Source organism: Pseudoliparis swirei, chromosome 6, assembly GCF_029220125.1.
Source record: "Pseudoliparis swirei isolate HS2019 ecotype Mariana Trench chromosome 6, NWPU_hadal_v1, whole genome shotgun sequence".
Classification (NCBI taxonomy): Eukaryota; Metazoa; Chordata; class Actinopteri; order Perciformes; family Liparidae; genus Pseudoliparis; species Pseudoliparis swirei.
The window spans coordinates 3031215-3047772 of NC_079393.1; the positions used below are offsets into that span (position 1 = coordinate 3031215).

At 44.6% G+C, this 16558-nt stretch overlaps 1 protein-coding gene across 1 annotated transcript in view; it reads right to left on the minus strand.

Moving 5' to 3' along the window:
* itga11b (integrin, alpha 11b) overlaps positions 1–16558 on the minus strand; it is a 46022-nt gene that overhangs the window by 23996 nt on the left and 5468 nt on the right. Inside the window, exons 9-17 of the mRNA XM_056416745.1 lie at positions 16322–16487; positions 15844–15914; positions 14794–14938; positions 14396–14544; positions 13958–14101; positions 13682–13885; positions 13474–13604; positions 12969–13153; positions 11772–11908 (exon numbers count right to left, since the gene is read on the minus strand). Of these exons, the coding sequence (XP_056272720.1) occupies positions 11772–11908; positions 12969–13153; positions 13474–13604; positions 13682–13885; positions 13958–14101; positions 14396–14544; positions 14794–14938; positions 15844–15914; positions 16322–16487 (1332 nt within the window). The remainder of the gene's footprint in view (positions 1–11771; positions 11909–12968; positions 13154–13473; positions 13605–13681; positions 13886–13957; positions 14102–14395; positions 14545–14793; positions 14939–15843; positions 15915–16321; positions 16488–16558) is intronic.

Below are 16558 nucleotides of genomic sequence, written 5' to 3' on the forward strand. Positions count from 1 at the left end.
GTCTCACTCTCTTGTTGAGGTTCTAGTGTCTCACTCTCCTTGTTGACGAGGTTCTAGTGTCTCACTCTCCTTGACGAGGTTCTAGTGTCTCACTCTCTTGTTGACGAGGTTCTAGTGTCTCACTCTCTTGTTGACGAGGTTCTAGTGTCTCACTCTCTTGTTGACGAGGTTCTAGTGTCTCACTCTCTTGTTGATGAGGTTCTAGTGTCTCACTCTCTTGTTGACGAGGTTCTAGTGTCTCACTCTCCTTGACGAGGTTCTAGTGTCTCACTCTCTTGTTGACGAGGTTCTAGTGTCTCACTCTCTTGTTGACGAGGTTCTAGTGTCTCACTCTCTTGTTGACGAGGTTCTAGTGTCTCACTCTCTTGTTGACGAGGTTCTAGTGTCTCACTCTCTTGTTGACGAGGTTCTAGTGTCTCACTCTCTTGTTGACGAGGTTCTAGTGTCTCACTCTCTTGTTGACGAGGTTCTAGTGTCTCACTCTCTTGTTGACGAGGTTCTAGTGTCTCACTCTCTTGTTGACGAGGTTCTAGTGTCTCACTCTCCTTCTTTTTTTTAAAGGGGGGTTTTTTTCCCCCCGGGGTTTTGGGGCCCCCCCCCCTTGGGGGGCTTTCCCCCCTTTTTTTTTCTGTTTTTCCCGGGGTTTTTAAAAAACCCCCTTAAAGGCCCCTTTTTTCCCCCTTTTGGGGTTTTACCCTTTGGGGGCCCCTTTTTTTTTAAAAAAAATTTTTTTTTAAAATTTTTTTTAAAAATTTTTTAAAAACCTTAAAAAATTTTTTTTTGGGCCGGGTTTTGGTTTTTAAAAAAAATTTTTTTTTTTTTTTTTTAAAAAAAAAAAAAAAAAAACTTTTTATTTGGGGGTTTTTTTTTTTAAAAAAAAGTTTTAAAAAAAATTTTTTTTTGGGGGGTTTTTGGGGGGGTTTTTTTTTTTTTTAAAAAAGGGGGCCCCCCCCCGGGGTTTTAAAAAAAAAAGGGGGTTTGGGGGGGGCCCCCGGGGGGGGGTTTTTTTATTTCCCCCCGGGGGGCCGGTTTTAAAATTTTTTTTTAAAATTTTTTTTTTTTGGGGGGGGCCCCCTTCTTTTTTTTTTTTTAAAATTTTTTTTTTAAAATTTTTTTAAATTTTTTTTTAAAAAAAAAACCCCCCCCCAAAAAAAAAAAATTTAAAAGGGGGTTTAATTTTAAAAATTAAAAAAATTTTTAAAAAAACCCCGGTTTTTGGTTTTTAAAAAAAAAAAAAAAATTTGGGGGGGTTTTTTTTCCCCCCCCCCCCCGGGGGGTTTGAAAAGGGGGTTTTACCCCGGGGGGGGTTTTTTGGGGGGGGGTTTTTTTTTGGGGGTTTCCCCGGGGGGGGGAGGGGAAGGGGGGGGGGCCCCCCCCCAAAAAAAAAAAAAAATTTTTTTCCCCCAAAAACCCGGGGGGTTTTTTTCCCCCCCCCCCCCAAACCCCCCCCAAAAAACCCCCCCAAAACCCTTTTTAAAAAACCCCCCCTTTAATTTTGGGGTTTTTCCCCCTTTTAAACCCCCCCCCCCTTTTTAAAAAAATTTTTTTTTTTTCCCCCCCCCAAAAAAGGGGGCCCTTTTTTTTTGGGGCCAAAGGGGGGGGGGGGGGGGGGGGGGGTTTTTTTTTTTTTTTTGGGGGGGGGGGGGGTTTTTTTTTTTTGTTTTTGGGGGGCCCCCTTTTTTTGGGCCCCCGGGGGGGGCCCCCCCCAACCCCCCCTTTTTTTTTAAACCCCCCCCCCGGGGGAAAAAAATTTTGGGGGATGTTTTTTTTTGGGGGTTTGGGGGTTTTTTGGGGGCCCTTTCTCCCCGGGGGGTTTGGGGGGGGGGGGTTTTTCCCCTCCAAGGGGGGGGGGGGGGTTTTTTTCCGGGGGAAAAAATTTTTTGGAAAAAAAAACCCCCCCCCCAAAACCCCCCCCCAAAACAGGCCACCCACACACTCACCCCCCCCCCTTTTTTTTCCCCCCCCCCCCCCTTTTTTTCCCCCCCACATTTGTTCCCTCTTTTAAAAGGGGGGTTTTTTTTTTTGGGGCCCCCCCTCCCAAAGGGGGGGGGGGGTTTTTTTTTTTTCCCCCCCCCCCGGGGGGGGGGTTTTTTTTTTTTTTTGGGGGGGTTTTTTTTTTTTTCCCCCGGGGTTTTTCTCCCTTTTTTTTTTCCCCCTTTTTTGGGGGGTTTTTCCCCCCTTGGAGGGTTTTTCCCCCTTTTTTTTTTGGGGGAACCCCCCCCCCGGGGGAATTTTCCCCCTTTTTTTTTTTTTCCCCCCCCCCCCCCTTTTTTTTTCCCCTTTTGGGGGAATTTTTTTCCCGGTTTTGGGGGAATCCCTTTCCCTTTTTTATTCCCCCGGGGTTTAAATTTTTTTTCCCCAAATTTTTTTTACCCTTTTTTGGGGTTTTTTTTTTTTCTGTTTAATTTTTGGGAATTTTGCCCTTTTTTTCCCTTCCCGGGGCCCCCCCCCCCTTTTTTTTTTCCCCCCTTTTTTTCCCGGGGTTTTTTTTTTACCCTTTTTTGGGGTTTTTTTTTTTTTCCAAATTTTTTTTTAATTCCCGGGGTTTTTTTTTCCCTTTTTGGGGCCCCCCTTTTTTTTTTTTTAATTTTTGGGGGTTTTTTTTTTTTTTGCCCTTTTTTTCCCTTTTTTGGGTTTTTTTTCCCTTCCCGGGGGTTTTTTTTTTTTTCCCCCCCCCCTTTTTTTTTTGGGGCCCCCCTTTTTTTTTTGGGGAATTTTTTTTGGGGGTTTGGGGTTTTCCCCTTTTTTGGGGGTTTGGGGTTTTTTCCCCCCCCTTTTTTTTTCCCCCCCTTTTTTTTTTTTTACCCTTTTTGGGGTTTTTTTTTCCCCCTTTTTTTTGTTTTTTTTTTTCTTTAAATTTTGTTTAATTTTTGGGGTTTTTTTTCCCTTTTTTTTTTTTTCCCCCTTTTTTTTTTTTTTTACCCTTTTTGGGGCCCCCCCCCCCTTTTTTGGGTTTTCCCCCTTTCCGGGGGGGGTTTTTTTTTCTCCTTCCGGGGGAAATTTAATTTCCCCCTTTTTTTTTTTTTCTCCCCTTTCCGGGGTTTTCTCCCCTTTTTTTTTTTTTTTGGGGGGGTTTTTTTTCCCCCCCCCTTTTTGGGGGTTCTAGTTCTCACTCTCCTTTTTACGAGGTTCTAGGTTTTCACTCTCTTGTTGACGAGGTTCTAGGTCTCACCCCTCCTTGACGAGGTTCTAGTGTCTCACTCTCTTGTTGGGGTTCTAGTGTCTCACTCTCCCGGGGGGGGGTTTTTTTTTTTTTTTTTTTTTTTTTGGGGGGGGCATTTTTTTTTTTTTTTTTTTTTTTTTTAAAGGGTTTTAGTGTCTCACCCCTTTTGGGGTTTTGGGGTTTTCCCTCCCGGGGGTTTTTCCCCCCTTTTTGGGGTTTTTCTCCTTCCGGGGGTTTTTTCCCCCTTTTTTTTTGGGGGTTTTCCCCCCCCTTTTGGGGGTTTTTCTCCCTTTTGGGGGTTTTCTCCCTTTTTTTTTCCCCCCCCCTTTTTTCAAATTTTCCCCCCGGGGTTTGGGGTTTTTTTTTTTTCCCCCGGTTTTTTTCCCCTTTTGGGGGAAATTTTCCCCCTTTTTTCCCCGGTTTTTTTTTTTTTCAGGTTTTCCCCCCTTTTAAAGGGATTTTTTTCCGGGGGAAAAAAATTCTTTTCCCGGGGTTTTTCTCCTTTTGGGGGGAGGTTTTCCCCTTTTTTTTCCCCCTTTTCCCCTTTTTTTTCCCCCTTTTTTTTTTTGGGGGGTTTGGGGTTTTTTTTTTTCCCCCCTTTCCCCCCTTTTTTGGGGGGGGTTTATTTCCCCCCTTTTGGGGGATTCTTTTCCCCTTTGGGGGTTTTTTTTTTTCCCCCGGTTTTTTTCCCCCCGGGGTTTGGGGTTTTCCCCCCGGGGTTTGGGGTTTTTTTTTACCCTTTTTGGGGGTTTTTTTTTTTTTTTGCCCTTTTTTTTTTCCCGGGGGTTTTTTTTTTTTGGGGTTTTCCCCCCCCCAAATTTTTTCTTTTCCCGGGGGGGGTTTATTCCCCCCGGGGGGGGTTTTTTTTTTTCCCTTTTTGGGGGTTTTTTTTTTTCCCTTTTTTCCAGGTTTTTTTCCCCTTTTGGGGTTTGGGGTTTTTTTCCCTTTTTTTTTTCCCCCCTTTTGGGGGGGTTTTTTTCCCTTTTTTCCCCTTTCCCCCCTTTTTTTCCCCTTTCCCCCCCTTTTTTTTTTTTCCCCTTTTTTTTTTTTTTTTCCATTTTTGGGAATTTTTGTTTAATTTTTTTCTTTGTTTTTTAGGGTTTTTTTACCCTTTTTTTTTTTTTACCCTTTTTTTTTTTTTACCCTTTTTTTTTTTTTTCCCCTTTTTCAGGTTTTTTTTTTCCCGGGGGTTTTTTTTCCCCCCCCCTTTTTTTTTTTTTTTTTCCCCCCTTTTTTTTTTTCTTTTTTTTTAAACCCCCCCGGGGGGTTTTTTTTTCCCCCCCCCCTTTTTTTTTTTTTTTCCCGGGTTTTTTTCCCCCCGGGGTTTTGGGGAATTTTTTTCCCAATTTTCCCCTTTTTTTTCCCCGGTTTTTTCTCCCTTTTTTTTTTCCCCCCTTTTTTTTTTTTGGGGGGGTTTTTTCCCCGGGGTTTGGGGTTTTTTTACCCTTTTTTGGGGGTTTTTTTCCCTTTTTTTTTTTTTTTCCCCTTTTTTTTGGGTTTTTTTTACCCTTTTTTTTTTTTTTTCCCCTTTTTTTTTTTTTTTTTTTTGGGGGATTCCCCCTTTTTTTTTTTTTTTTTACCCTTTTTTTTTTTTTAATTTTTTAAATTTTTTTTATTTTTGTTTTTTTGCCCTTTTTTTCCCTTTTATTTTCCCTTTTTTCCTTTTTTTTTTCCCCCTTTTTGGGGGGTTTTTTTTTTTTGGGGTTTTGGGGTTTTCCCTCTTTTGAGAGGTTCTAGTGTCTCACCCCTCCTTGAGAGGTTCTAGTGTCTCACTCTCCTTTTGGGGGTTTTTCCCTCTTTTGGGGGTTTTGGGGTTTTCCCTCCTTTTTTTTTCCCCCCCTTTTTTTTTTTTGGGGGGTTTAAATTTTTTTTGGGGGGGGTTTTTTTTTTTTTTTTTCCCCCTTTTTTTTCCCCTTTCCCCCTTTTTGGGGGTTTTTTCCCCCCCCCCGGGGGGGTTTTGGGGGATTCCCCCTTTTTTTTTTTTTTGTTTTTTTAAACCCCCTTTTTTTTTGGGGCCCCTTTTTTTCCCGGGGGTTTTTTTTCCCTTTTTTTTTTTTTTTTTTTGGGGTTTAATTTTTGTTTAATTTTTTTTAATTTTTTTCCCCCCTTTTTTTTTGGGCCCCCCTTTTTTTTTTGGGGCCCCCCTTTTTTTTTTGGGGGATTCTTTTTGGGGGTTTTTTTTTTGGGGGGTTTTTTTTCCCCCCCGGGGGTTTTTTTTTTTTGGGGGTTTTTTTTCCCCCCCCCGGGGGGTTTTTTTTTTTTTTCCCCGGTTTTTTTTTTCCCGGGGTTTTTTTTTTTTGGGGGTTTTTTCCCCCCTTTTTTGGGGGGTTTTTTTTTTTTTTTTTTTTGCCCTTTTTTTCCCTTTTTTGCCCTTTTTGGGTTTTTTGCCCTTTTTTGCCCTTTTTTTCCCTTTTGCCCTTTTTGGGAAATTTTTTTTTTTTGCCCTTTTTTCCCTTCCCGGGGGTTTTTTTTTTTTTTGGGGCCCCCCCGGGGGTTTGGGGGTTTTTTTTTTTTTTTCCCTTTTTTCCCCTTTTTTTTTTTTTTTTACCCTTTTTTTTTTTTTTACCCTTTTTTTGGTTTTTTTTTTGGGGTTTTTCTCCCTTTTGGGGTTTTTTTTTTTTGGGGGGTTTTTTTTTTTTCCCCTTTTTAGGGTTTTTTTCCCCCCCCGGGGGTTTTTTTTTTTCCGGGGGTTTTGGGGATTTTTTCCCGGGGGGGTTTTTTTTCCCCTTTTTTGGGGGTTTTTTTCCCCCCTTTTGGGGGGTTTTTTTTCCCCCCCCTTTTAGGGTTTTTTTTTTTTTTTTTCCCCTTTTTTGGGGGTTCTAGTGTCTCACCCTTTTTTGGGGTTTTTTTTCCCCCCCTTTTTGGGGGTTTTGGGGTTTTCCCCTTTTGGGGTTTTTTTTTTTTTGGGGGGGGTTTATTCCCTTTTCCCGGGGTTTTTTTTTTTTTTTTTCCCCCCTTTTGGGGGTTTTTCTCCCTTTTTTTTCCCCCCCCCCTTTTTGGGGGTTTTTTTTCCTTTTTTGGGGGTTTTTTCCCTTTTTTGGGGGGGGTTTTTTTTTTTTTTGGGGGGTTTTTTTTCCCCCCCCTTTTAAAAATTTTTTCCCCCCTCTCTTGGGGTTTTTTTCCCTCCCTTTTACGAGGTTCTTTTTTTTTTTTTGGTTTCTCCTCCCCGGGGGTTTTTTTTTTGGGGGGTTTTTCCCCCTTTTTTTGGGGTTTTTTTTTTTTGGGGGGGGGTTTTTTTTTTTTTTTTTTTTTCCCCCCCCTTTTTGGGGGGGTTTTTTTTTTTCCCTTTTTGGGGGGGGTTTTTTTCCTTCCCGGTTTTGGGGGATTCTTTTCCCCCGGGGTTTTTCTCCCTTTTTGGGGGTTTTTCTCCCCGGGGTTGGGTTTTTTTTTTTCCCCCTTTTTTTTTTTTTTAATTTTTTTACCCCAAATTTTTTTTTCCCCTTTTGGGGGATTTTTTCCCCTTTTTGGGTTTATTCTTTTTTCCCCGGTTTTTTTTCCCCCCCCCCGGGGGATTCTTTTCCGGGGGGGTTTTTCTCCCTTTTGGGGGTTTTTCTCCCCAGGTTTTTTTTTTTTCTTTTCCCCCCGGGGGTTTTTTTCCCCTTTTTTTTTCTTTTCCCGGGGGGGGTTTATTCTTTTCCGGGGGGGGTTTTTTACCCTTTTTGGGGTTTTTTTTTTTTTTTTTTACCCGGGGTTTGGGGTTTTTTTTTTTTAATTTTTTTTTCCCCCTTTAAATTTTTTTCCCCCCGGGGGGTTTTTTTCCTTTTTTCCCCGGTTTTTTCCCCCCCGGGGGTTTTTCTCCCCTTTTGGGGGGGTTTTTTTTTTTCCCCCCCCCTTTTTTTTTTTTTTCCCCCCCTTTTTTTTTTTTCCCCTCTTTTTTGGGGGGGGTTTTTCCCCCCCGGGGGTTTTGGGGTTTTCCCCTCCCCCGGGGGGTTTTTTTTTTTTGGGGTTTTGGGGTTTTCCCTCTTTTGAAGGGGGTTTTTTTTCCCCCCCTTTTTGGGGGTTTTGTCTCACTCTCTTTTGAGGGGGGCCCCCCTTTTTTTTTTTTTTTTTTTTTTTTTTTTTTCCCCCTTTTTTTTTTTCCCTCTTTTTTTTTTTTTCCCCCCCCGGGGGTTTTTTTTTTTTTTTTTTTCTCCTTCCCGGGGGTTTTTTCCTTTTTTCCCTTTTTTCCCCCCCCGGGGGTTTTTTTTTTTTGTGTGTTTTTTTTTTTTGGGGGTTTTTTTTTTCCCGGGGTTTTTTTTTTCCCCCCCCCCTTTTTTTTTTTTCCCCCGGGGTTTTTTTTCCCCCCCCTTTTTTTTTTTTTTTTTTGGGGGTTTTTTTTTTTTTTCCCCCTTTTTTTTTTTCCCCCTTTTCGGGGGAGTTTTTTTTTTTTTTTTTTTTTTTTGGGGGGGGGGGTTCCCCTCCTTTTTTTGGGGTTTTCCCTCTTTTTTTTGGTTTCCCCCCTTTTGGGGTTTGGGGGGTTTTTTTCCCCTTTTTTTTGGGTTTTTTTTTTTGGGGGTTTTGGGGGATTCCCTTTTCCGGGGGCAGGTTTTTTTTTTTGGGGTTTTTTTTTTTGGGGGGTTTTTCTCCCTTTTTTTTTTCCCCCTTTTTTTTTTCCCCCCTCCTTTTGGGGGTTTTGGGGTTTTCCCCTCTTTTTTTTTCCCCCCTTTTGGGGGTTTTTTTTTTTGGGGGGGGTTTTTTCCCCCCCCCTTTTTTGGGGGATTCTTTTCCGGGTTTTGGGGATTCCCCCTTTTGGGGGATTCTTTTCCCTTTTGGGGATTCCCCCTTTTTTTTTTTTTTTTCTTGTTTTTCCCCCCTTTTTTTTTTCCCCCGGTTTTTTTTTTTTAAAAATTTTTTTTTTTTGGGGGTTTTTTTTTTTTGGAGGGTTTTTTTTCCCCCCCTTTTTGGGGGTTTTTTTTTTTTGGGGGGTTTTTTTTCCCCCCCCCCTTTTTTTTCCCCCCTTTTTTGGGGGGGGGGAGGGTTTTTTTTTTTGGAGGGTTTTTTTTTTTTGGAATTTTGGGGTTTTCCCCCTTTTGGGGGTTTTTCCCCCCTTTTTTGGGGTTTTTTTTTCCCCCCCCGGGGTTTTGGGCTCACCCCTTTTTGGGGGGTTCTAGTGTCTCCCTCCTTTGGGGTTTTGGGGTTTTCCCCCCCTTTTTTTTTTTCTCCCCCCTTTTCCCTTTTTTGGGGTTTTTTTTTTTTCCCCTTCCTTTTGGGGGGGGTTTTTCTCCCCTTTTTGGGGGGGGGTTTTTTTTTTTTTTTTTTGGGGTTTTCCCTCTTTTGAGGGTTTTGGGGTTTTCCCTCCCCCTTTTTTTTTTTTTCCCCCCCGGGGGGGGGTTTTTTTTTTTTTTTTTTTTTTTTTGGGGGGGGGCCCCCCCTTTTGACAGGTTCTAGTGTCTCACTCTCTTGTTGAGAGGTTCTAGTGTCTCACCCCTTTTGAATTTTGGGGTTTTCCCTCTTTTGGGGGTTCTAGTGTCTCACCCCTTTTGGGGGTTTTTTTTTTTTGGGGGGGTTTTTTTTTTTTGGGGGGGTTTTTTTTTTTTGGGGGTTTTTTTTTTTTTTAAAAATTTTTTTCCCCCCTTTTTTTTTTTTCCCCCCGGGGGTTTTGGGTTTTTTTTTTTTTTACCCTTTTTAAGGGGATTCTTTTCCCTTTGGGGTTTTTTTTTTTTTTTGGAGGGTTTTTTTTTTTTGGGGAAAATTTTCCCCCCTTTTGGGGGGTTTTTTTTTTTTGTTTAGGGTTTTTTCCCCCCCCCCGGGGGGGGGGGGTTTTTTTTTTTTTCCCCGGTTTTTTTTTTCCCGGGGTTTTTTTTTTTCCCGGGGTTTTTTTTTTTTGGGGGTTTTTCTCCCTTTTGGGGGTTTTTTTTTTTCCGGGGGGGGTTTAATTCCCCCCTTTTTTTGGGGCCCCTTTTTTTTTTGAATTTTTTTTCCCCCCCCCGGGGGGCCCCCCCCCTTTTTTTTTGGGGGGGGGGTTTTTTTTTTTTTTTTTTTTTTTTTTGGGGGGGGTTTTTTTTTTTTTTTTTTTTTTTTTGGGGGGGGGGGTTTTGGGGGATTCTTTTCCCGGGGGTTTTTTTTTTTCTTTTTATTCCTTTTAATTTTTTTACCCAATTTTTTTTTTTTCAGGTTTTTTTTCCCCCCCGGGGGTTTTTTTTTTTCCCGGGGTTTTTTTTTTCCGGGGGGGGTTTATTCTTTTCCCTTTTGGGGGATTCTTTTTTTAAAATTTTTTTCCCCCCTTTTTTTTTCTCCTTTTTGGGGGTTTATTCTTTTTGGGGGTTTTTCTCCTTTTTTCCCCCCCTTTTTCCCTCTTTTGACGAGGGTTTTGGGCCCCCCCCCAAAGGGTTTTAGTGTCTCACTCTCTTGGGGTTTTTTTTCCCCCCCCGGGGGGTTTTTTTTCCCCCCCCCTTTTGGGGTTTTGGGGTTTTCCCCTCTTTTGGGGGTTTTGGGGTTTTCCCCTCTTTTGGGGGTTTTTTTCTTTTTGGGGTTTTTTTTTTTGGGGGGTTTTTTTCCCCCCTTTTGGGGGGCCCCCCTTTTTTTTTTGGGGCCCTTTTTTTGGGGGTTTGGGGGGTTTTTTTCCCTTTTGGGGGTTTTTCTCCCCTTTTTTGGGGGGGCCCCCCCCCCCTTTTTTTTTTTTTTTGGGGGGGCCCTCCCCTTTTGGGGTTTTTTTTCCCCCCCCCCAGGTTTTTTTCCCCCTTTCCGGGGGGGGTTTTTTTTTTTGGGGGTTTTTTTTCCCCCCCCGGGGTTTTTTTTTCCCCCCCCCGGGGTTTTGGGGTTTTCCCCTTTTGGGGGGGGGGTTTTTTTTTTTTTTTGGGGTTTTCCCCCTTTTTTGGGGGTTCTAGTGTCTCACCCTTTTTTTTTTTTTCCCCCCCTTTTTTTTGGGGTTTTTCTCCCTTTTGGGGGTTTTTTCCCCCCCCCAGGTTTTTTTTTTCCCCCTTTTTTTTTTTTGTTTTTTTTGCCCTTTTTTCCCTTTTTTGGGTTTTTCCCCCTTTTTTTTGGGAAATTTTTCCCCCCTTTTGGGGGTTTTCTCCTTCCCGGGGTTTTTTCCCCCCCCCAAAATTTTTTCCCCTTTTTTCCCGGGGGGGTTTTTTTTCCCCCCCCCCGGGGGGGTTTTTTCCCCCCCTTTTTCCAGGTTTTTTTTTTTTGGGGGTTTTTTTTCCCCCCCCCCGGGGGGTTTTTTTCCCTTTTTTTTTTCCCCCCCTTTTTTTGGGGGTTTTTTCCCCCTCTTTTGGGGGGGGTTTTTTTTTTTACGGGTTTTTTTTTTCCAATTTTTTTTTGGGGGTTTTTTTTTCCCCCCCGGGGGGGTTTTTTTTCCCCCCCCCGGGGGGGGGTTTTTTTCCTTTTTTTTTTTCTCCCTTTTTTTTTTTTCCCCCCCCCCCTTTTTTTGGGGGTTTTTTTTTCCCGGGGTTTTTCTCCCCAAAATTTTTTTCCCCCCTTTTTGGGGTTTTTTTTTTTGGGGGTTTTGGGTTTTTTTACCCTTTTTTTTTTTTTTACCCTTTTGGGGTTTTTTTTTTTGGGGGTTTGGGGGGTTTTTTTCCCCTTTTTTTTGGGGGGGGGTTTTTTTTTTTTTTTTTTTTTTTTTTGGGGGGGGCCCCCCCCTTTTTTTTTTTAATTTTTGGGGTTTTTTTTTTTTTTTCCCTTTTTGCCGGGGATTCCCCCCAGGTTTTTTTCCCCCCCAAAAAATTTTTTTTTTTTTGGGGTTTTTTCCCCCCCCGGGGTTTGGGGTTTTTTTTCCCCCCTTTTTTTTTTTTTTCCCCTTTTTTTTTTTTTTTTGGGGGGGGGTTTATTCCCCCTTTTTTTTTTTTTTTTTTTGGGGCCCCCCCTTTTTTTTGGGGGATTCCCCCTTTTTTTTTTTTTTTCCCCTTTAAAAATTTTTTTTTTTTTCCCTCCCTTTTTTGGGGGTTCTAGTGTCTCACTCTCCTTGACGAGGTTCTAGTGTCTCACTCTCTTGTTGACGAGGTTCTAGTGTCTCACTCTCCTTGACGAGGTTCTAGTGTCTCACTCTCTTATTGATGAGGTTCTAGTGTCTCACTCTCTTGTTGACGAGGTTCTAGTGTCTCACTCTTCTTGACGAGGTTCTGGTGTCTCACTCTCTTGTTGACGAGGTTCTAGTGTCTCACTCTCTTATTGATGAGGTTGTAGTGTCTCACTCTCTTGTTGACGAGGTTCTAGCGTCTCACTCTCTTGTTGACGAGGTTCTAGTGTCTCACTCTCCTTGACGAGGTTCTAGCGTCTCACTCTCTTGTTGACGAGGTTCTAGTGTCTCACTCTCCTTGACAAGGTTCTAGTGTCTCACTGTCTTGTTGACGAGGTTCTAGTGTCTCACTCTCCTTGACGAGGTTCTAGTGTCTCACTGTCTTGTTGACGAGGTTCTAGTGTCTCACTCTCCTTGACGAGGTTCTAGTGTCTCACTCTCTTGTTGACGAGGTTCTAGTGTCTCACTCTCTTGTTGACGAGGTTCTAGTGTCTCACTCTCCTTGACGAGGTTCTAGTGTCTCACTCTTCTTGACGAGGTTCTAGTGTCTCACTCTTCTTGACGAGGTTCTAGTGTCTCACTCTCCTTGACGAGGTTCTAGTGTCTCACTCTCTTGTTGACGAGGTTCTAGTGTCTCACTCTCTTGTTGACAAGGTTCTAGTTTCTCACCTGGATGGAGAAGCCGAGGCGTCGGCAGCTCTGACCTCCGACCTGTAGCATCACGCTCTGCTGCTGGCGGTCCGCTTCGTCCAGAACCGCTCGAGGAGGGAAACGCCTCTCGTCCAGAACCAGAGTGAACCAAACCGCTAAGGGGGGGGGGGGGTTAAAGGCACTTTCTTCACTCGGCAGAACTGGAGGTTGTCGTCTGTTCTGTTCCTGGGTGATAACATCCGGTACGGTAACATGGTATTTTGCACATAGCTAATTAGCTAGTTAGCATGTTAGCTTGGTACATATGTAGCTAGTTATTTAGTTAGTTAGCTAGGTAGCAAGTTAGCTAGTAGTTAGACTCACACAAATGAATTAGTACTACGACAAACGTAGACTTTCTGGATGTTGATGATCTTTTAAATTGACAAATATCTGAAGTGTATTTCATGGCACAAGAAATTATTGTGTCTCGCGTATTTTACACTCAGGGGGCGGGACTTCCTGCTTTCCATTAAAGGTTGGATGACGTTAGCGTGACTGTAGAGTGATTTAGACGTGCAAACGCTACTTCTGCACCTCCTTTCTCCTCCTCCTCCTCCTCCTCATCCTCATCCTGCACTAAAATAAAGGAACCAGAGTAACTCCTAAAACCAAGTACAGGACTTCGTCAACCGTTTCCTGTCTGCTGTCGGCCCGCTGCAGCGTCTAACCCGGTCCAGATGATCAGGGAGGATGGGGAGAAAGGAGAGAGGGAGGAGGAGGAGGAGGTCTAACTGGCAGCTTGTTACGGAGCTTTCCATGCAGCCGGCCCACACATCTGCAGCCACTTACCAAAATACACGACAACACACAACGGGGATCTGAGAAGACTTTCCACATGCAGACGGTCGGAACACCAAAACATCTGCGTGTTCCATAATGTGGACAATCACAATGTGCATCTACCACCAACCACTGGATGCTACTGGGCACCTGAGAGCTGCTGGTCATGAACCGAGTGACGGACTCTCTGTGACCCGTCAGACGCGGTTCAAGGCCTCCAGTTTGTCAAAATTATGGATATTGTTGTTGTTATTAATAATTTAACTATTTCCCCTTTTTGTGGCACAGAGATACACGGATGACCATCCATAATGATGGATTGGGCTCTAATTGACTTCGATGAGAAACGGGGTCTGGTTTGGGCGTGTGAGTGTGAGACTGTGTTCCACCCACCAACATCTGACCTGGTCTTGGTCCTGGACTTGGTCTTGGTCTTGGTCCTGGCATCCAGACTCAGACAGACGTTAACGGACATGCAGGTGACCTCCTTCCCACCTCGACGACAGTCTTTGAGAAAGACGTTGACCTTCTCGGGTTCAAAGACTAGCGTGGCCTGAATCCGGACCACGCTACGAGACCTGCAGGGAGGAAGCTTGCATTGTGGTGGTTGTGGTCACTTGTAGTACTTTTATTGTGGGAAGTCCGTAACCTTTTAGGGACATAAGCTACCCGCTCGAGGGTTACGACTCTAGTTAATAATCCAGAGACCTTAAATATCTGTTTTACATTTCATATCATTCAAAGAGAACAGTTGTAGATATTTCACTCTGAACCACAGTCCCAATGGTCTCAATAGTCCCAATGGTCCCAATAGTCCCAATGGTGGTCGCTAGAAGCATCATGCTGTATATAGAATCTATATCAACAATAACAAAACCAGTTTGTGTGGTGGTCTGACCAGATGATGACAGCAGCTCCCAGTGCTCCCACAGCAAGGTCGACGAGCCCGTCTCCATTGACGTCCAGAACCCCGTGAAGACTTTGACCGAAATACTTCAGACCAGCAGAGAACCCGGCTGCCGACAGACGCTGGAGGGAGAACCACCGGAGGGATTAACTCAAGCCCCGATGGCTACTGGTGGCTGAACTGGTTCAGAATCTGTTACCTGTCTGTACTTGGGTTGGATGGTTTTGTTCTGGCCATAAAAGACGTAGACCGCCCCCTGGTGGTCGTCCTCCAGCGGTGCCCCCATCACTAGCTCCCTGAACCCGTCCCCGTTCATGTCGGGTATCTGGGCCAACGCCGAACCCAGCCGGGAGTTCTGCGAGCAGTCAGAAACCTCCAGCGCCCCCTGCAGGATGAACGATGTCTGAAGGGAGAAGGTTCAGTCTACTTTGTGTGTCCTGTTGTTTGAGATGTGAGCAGCAGGAACACGGAGTACCTGTGGGGTCACCGAGTAGACGTAGACCTTCCCTCTCTCCCAGCCTCGACTGTAGAACATGGGCGCTGCCACCAGCAGGACGTCCGTGTGTCCGTCGTCGTCTACGTCCATCGACAGCAACTCACTGCCGAAATACGAGCCGATCTGGAAACGGACAAAACAAAAAGTCCACGGGAGAAAGTAGTCCCAAAATCGGTTGGTTCCATGTCCCTGTTGAAGGGTTTTTCTGGTTCTGATGTGTACAGATTAAAAATAAATGGAATTGACTTGATTGTCCAGTTTGATTTGGTTTCCCTGGGAACAAATCCACCTCCAGCCAACAGTAGTGATCTTTTAGGATATTTTAAAGTACCTCCTGTGTTTTAGTCCTGTGGATGAATGTCATTTGTGTCCCTGGACTCTAAACCTGTAGATTACAAGTGGTGCTACACGTGGTACCTGCTCCCCCAGCAGCGCCTGCAGGATGGTCAGGTTCCCGCTGTTCCTCAGGCTGAAGACAATCACCTTCCCGGTGTGGTTGAACCTCGGAGCTCCGGCCACGTAGAGCTGAGAGCCGCGAGAGGAAATGAGGGAGCCCACCGAGTAGCCTGGACCCAGAACAACAGAACAACAGAACATGTTAGAACCGGTGGAGATGGAGGCCGTCCACATGTTGGGCGAGAGGAATAGTCATGGTCTTCAAAAGACCAACACAACTTATTCTCGTGACCCCCCCATGACCTCCTTCCCTGTGGCGCCACCATCAGCCCAACGGTCCGTTGCTTTTGGACTTAGAGCAAACTGATTTTAGTGGCCGGTCAGTGGTTCCTGTACTCATCCGGCACCAGGTGCATTACCCAGGTAGGCTGCGTGGTTCTTCAGCTCCTCTGGGAACTCGTCCTGGTAGGAGGATTTGGGGGGAACCACTTTTCCGTGTTTGGTCTCTTTGAGCACGGCGCCGTTCCAGTCGTAGGCGCCGACCGCCCCGAGCAGAATGCCGTCCTGATGGGGCGACACGGGATATGACGTCACATCAACCACAGAAGATATGAACAATATAATTGTAGTTATTGTGTTGACACCAGTGAAAAATAGAAATGCAATAAGATAAATATGTCAAAACAACTAAACTAAAATAGAAAAAGTGAACCAGAACAACGTAATAGTGAAGAGACGAGTATCAGAAGTAATACGAACACCAGTAAATACACCAATAGACCCATATGATGGAGAACCCAGGAGCTCTGCAGAGAACCTCCATTAGAGGAGTGTGTGTGTGTGTGTGTGTGTGTGTGTGTGTGTGTGTGTGTGTGTGTGTGTGTGTGTGTGTGTGTGTGTGTGTCAGGGAGAGGAGAGGTGATTCAGTGTCGTCTGTTTTCCACATCATCGTCTGGCTGCTACCTGACTTCACATTTTTACCTTTAATCCCAAAAGACTTTTGCATATTTATCTGTGTATGGAATGAAGTGCATCATCACTAGTGTGTGTGTGTGTGTGTCCGTGAAAGGAAAACCATCTGCTCTGACGTTGGAGCTCCTATTTTCTGGACAAGACATATTTCTCTGTCGGGTTTGAGGACCGTTATTTAAAGTCCTGGTCTTTTGTTTCCGTGGAACGGGGATCAATAACTCTGATTGATCGGACCGTGGTCGGTTTTCCTGGAGAGAATTGAAGGAAAACCTGAAGCTGCACATTCACAGCTCCGACGAATCAAAGTGGAGATCGGGACGTGTTCCAGCAAAGATTTCTGGGAAATTATCAGGATTCTTTATCCAGTAGGAAAAACATCTTGGGACACAAACTACCCACAATGCAAAGCGTCAAGTCAGACGGTTGGAGTCTTCGTCACCTCTCCAGGTAAAGCCAGATGTCTGGACTCTGACCCAGAGCCTCCAGGACGGACTCACTTGGACTAGATGTGAGGAGAACCCCGCCTGAGCCATCTGCAGACCGAACCCTCGACCCTGACTGCTGGTCCCTGCAGAGAGAACACAGAGACCACCCTGTTACCACCATGAGAGGACAGGGTCTCATGTGGTGCCAGTGCTACTGGTCCCACTGGTCCTACTGGTCCCACTGGGATGAGGGACCATCTCGCAACAGACGACTGAAGTAGGGAGGTACCCACGTGACGAATGAAGCCCAGTATTCTCTCTCTTTTAGCTCTGCTTTGGGTCTCCACCACTCATCTCTGTACTGGTCTTGTTAGACCTTAGTGCTGATAGAGGACTTTCCTCTTGATAGTCTTACCTCTCTCCTCTTCTCTCTCTCCTTATGGATGAATTTACATCTCTCCATCACACATTACTAACTCTACTTCCTCCCCGGAGTCCTTGTGACTTCACACCTCAAACTAAATATGTAACATGCTGGCGGTCAGCTGACCTTCCAGGGAGAAGATCCTCTCTCCCAGCGCGTCCACGATGTCCTTCAGCGCCGACTCGTCCGACACGTTGAAGAAGTGTTTCTCATCCGGGTCGCTGGCGATGAACTTGATTTCCTTCAGAAAGGCTTCGGGGTTGATCCCCCGGCGGTTGTAATAACCCAGAACCTGAACGAGACACTCAGGACCTTAAAAGGGTTGGGCGCAAACATGCAGGAGGTCCAAGGTCTCAGGAAATG